Source organism: Gossypium hirsutum, chromosome D10 (genome assembly GCF_007990345.1).
Source record: "Gossypium hirsutum isolate 1008001.06 chromosome D10, Gossypium_hirsutum_v2.1, whole genome shotgun sequence".
Lineage (NCBI taxonomy): Eukaryota > Viridiplantae > Streptophyta > Magnoliopsida > Malvales > Malvaceae > Gossypium > Gossypium hirsutum.
In genome coordinates this window covers 27242378-27245254 of record NC_053446.1, presented here as the reverse complement: position 1 = coordinate 27245254, position 2877 = coordinate 27242378, and the positions used below count along the sequence as shown (strand labels likewise).

The window sequence follows — 2877 nt, the reverse complement described above, 5'->3', positions numbered from 1 at the left end:
GTGGTACAATCAATTGAGCCGTACCAAGATTAATTCATGGAGAGATTTAGCATAGACATTCATAAAACAATACAGTCATGTGACTGACATGGTACCTGATAGAATCACTCTACAAAATATGGAGAAGAAACCCGGTGAGAGTTTTAGGCAATATGTACAGAGATGGAGGGAGGTTGTTGTCCAAGTTTAGCCATCTTTTCTAGAAAGAGAGATGACAATGCCTTTTGTTAACACATTAAAGACTCTATTTATTACTCACATGTTGGGAAGTGCTACTAAAAGCTTTTCCGACATAATTATGAATGGTGAAATGATAGAAAATGCTATCAGAAGCGAGAAGATAGATGCGGGAGAAAGTAGTAGAAGGTCAGCCTAGAAGAAAAAGGAAAACGAGGTCAATAATGCCAGTTATTCAAAGACGATTACGGTGAATTAGTCGAGAAAGGTGGCTGTTGACAAACAAGTAGCCGACACAAGGCAAAACAAGGAAAAGCCCCAATTTACGCCCATTCCAATATCGTATAAGGAGTTGTATCAAAAGTTATTCAATGCACATGTAGTTTCTCCTTTTTATTTAGAACCTCTATAGCCTCTGTACCCCAAGTGGTACGATGCAAACGCACAATGCAATTATCATGTGGGAATCGTGGGGCATTCCATAGAACATTGTACAGCGTTCAAAAAGCTGGTTGAAAGACTCATAAGCATGGGCGTTGTTAAATTGGATGATTCGCCTAAGACAGAGAAACTGTTACCTGATCATAATGGAGTGAACATGATAGGTGGGAGCATGGGTAGAAAAATCAAGGAAGATATTGCAGAAGTGAAAATTCCTTTGAGATGGGTTTGGAGGAAGATGGTAGAAAGGGGATAATTTGTTTCAGAGAGAAGCTTTGAAGGGGTGGAAAACTACTGTGAGTTCCATCATGAGGAGGGACATGAGATTCAAGAATGTACAGAATTCAGAGTCTTGGTTCAAGGCATGATGGATAACAAGGAAATGGAGTTTTATGAAGAAGTTAAGGAGGAAAAGAGTATCTGCACATCCGAATCCACGAAGGTGCCAAGAGTAACGCAACCGATGGTCATCATTTCGCGACCAAAGAATAATGAAGTGAGAACGCCAGTAATGCTAAGGATCATAATAAAGAAGCATGCAACCTTTTCTTACCAAGATAGTAGGAGGGTTCTGTGGAACTACGAGTGTAATACAACTGTCCCTGGAAAGGAGACTGCAAAGGACCAAGGCGTGAGTGCCGACCCGGAACCTGTGAAAGGAAAGGCCATAGCGGTGGAACTAAAAAGGAAAGTAGCTGAGCCTGTGCTGTCTATCAATGATCCAATGAAGGAGGAAGAAGCTGTGGAATTCCATAAAATTTTGAAGCATAGTGAGTATAGTGTGGTCGAACAGTTGCATAAACAACCGGCTCGCACATCCGTACTAGCCTTGCTCTTGAATTCTAAAGTACACCGTAGTGCGTTGATGAAGGTGTTGAATGGAACCTATGTAGCCAATGATATTTCTGTCAATTAATTGGATCAGTTGGTCAATAATATCAGTGCTGATAACTTCATATTCTTCAACGATGATGAGATATCACCTGGGGGCATGGGATCTACTAAAGCTTTGCATATCACTACACGATGTAAGGGGTATACTTTGCTAGGAGTGTTGATTGACAATGGATCAACTTTGAATGTGTTGCCATTATCCACACTTAACAGACTTCCCATAGACAGCTCGCACATGAAAACATGCCAAAATATAGTGAGGGCATTTGATGGTACAGAAAAGAAGGTCATAGAACGAATTGAGATACCCCTATTGATCGGCCCAACAGTTTACGAGGTGGATTTTCTTGTGATGGATATCAAACCCTCCTACAATTGCTTACTAGGAAGACCATGGATACATTCAGTGGGGGTCATACCTTCATCGTTACATCAGAAATTAAAGTTGGTGTCAGAAGGCCAGTTGGTGACGATAAACGCTGAAGAGGATATTATAACGACCGTATCCAATGAGACGCCGTATATGGAAACCAATCACAAGGCAGTGGAATGCTCCTTTCGATCTCTGGAATTTGTAAATGCAATATTTATTCCTGAAAGGAGTAAAATTTTGGTGCCAAAAATATCCAAAACTACAGAGATGGGTTTGCAATTGTTGTTGGGGAAAAGAGCTTTACCCAGAAGAGGATTAGGGAAATATCTTCAAGGGAAGATTGTGGTTCGAGCTCTAAAAGAAAAACAAGAAAACTTTGGTTTAGGGTACAAGCCAGATAGAGGACAGAAAAAGAAGGAGTTAGAGAAAAGGCAGGAAAGAAGAAAAGCGTGCCTAAGTAGAGAAGAAACTAAATGGGAGCCAATGATGATTCCCCACATATCTAGAATGTTCTTATCTGGAGGGGTCATTCATTCTGATAGAAGGATACTGATGGAGGAAAGCATCGAGGAAATATTGGAAAATGTGCACATCAATGCCATTTGTGAGGGTACAAAGGAAGAAGGAATATTGTCAAACATTTGTCCTTATGAGCCTGAGAGTGTTCTAGATAATTGAACGACGGAAGAAATACCTTAAGTCTTTAGAACTGTCTCAGAGTAAAATTCAGAACAAACTTGTTGTTTTAGCCTAGAAATAATAAGAACTCTTTTGTGAAAAAGGCTTACGTTCAAGCATCATTATTTTAATAAAACACATCTTTGCAATTCTTCAAGAAAATATTCTTTATTCTTTCCATACGAGTAAATATATTAAATTATTCTTTCATTGCACAAATAATTGTACATAAATTCATACATTCTTTTGTAACCATATTAGGTCCTTGTATATCAATGACGTGAATGATGCTGCTACAAACTCAGAGTTTTCTT

General features: G+C 39.2%; 1 protein-coding gene across 1 annotated transcript; it reads left to right on the top strand.

The window, feature by feature from the left end:
• Positions 1-706: 706 nt before the first annotated feature.
• LOC121222067 (uncharacterized) lies at positions 707-2563 on the top strand. Its single transcript, XM_041101961.1, has 3 exons — positions 707-844; positions 935-1438; positions 1544-2563. Exons 1-3 carry the CDS (start codon positions 707-709, stop codon positions 2561-2563), a joined length of 1662 nt encoding a protein of 553 aa, XP_040957895.1.
• Positions 2564-2877: the final 314 nt, after the last annotated feature.

Bases quoted from the DNA above. Each gene is read 5' to 3' on its own strand.
- LOC121222067 (XM_041101961.1), top strand. From the start codon at position 707: ATGGGCGTTGTTAAATTGGATGATTCGCCTAAGACAGAGAAACTGTTA. The intron at 845-934 runs GTTTGGAGGAAG...CATCATGAGGAG, and splicing joins TGAAAATTCCTTTGAGATGG to GGACATGAGATTCAAGAATG. The intron at 1,439-1,543 runs GTACTAGCCTTG...TAATTGGATCAG, and splicing joins AACAACCGGCTCGCACATCC to TTGGTCAATAATATCAGTGC.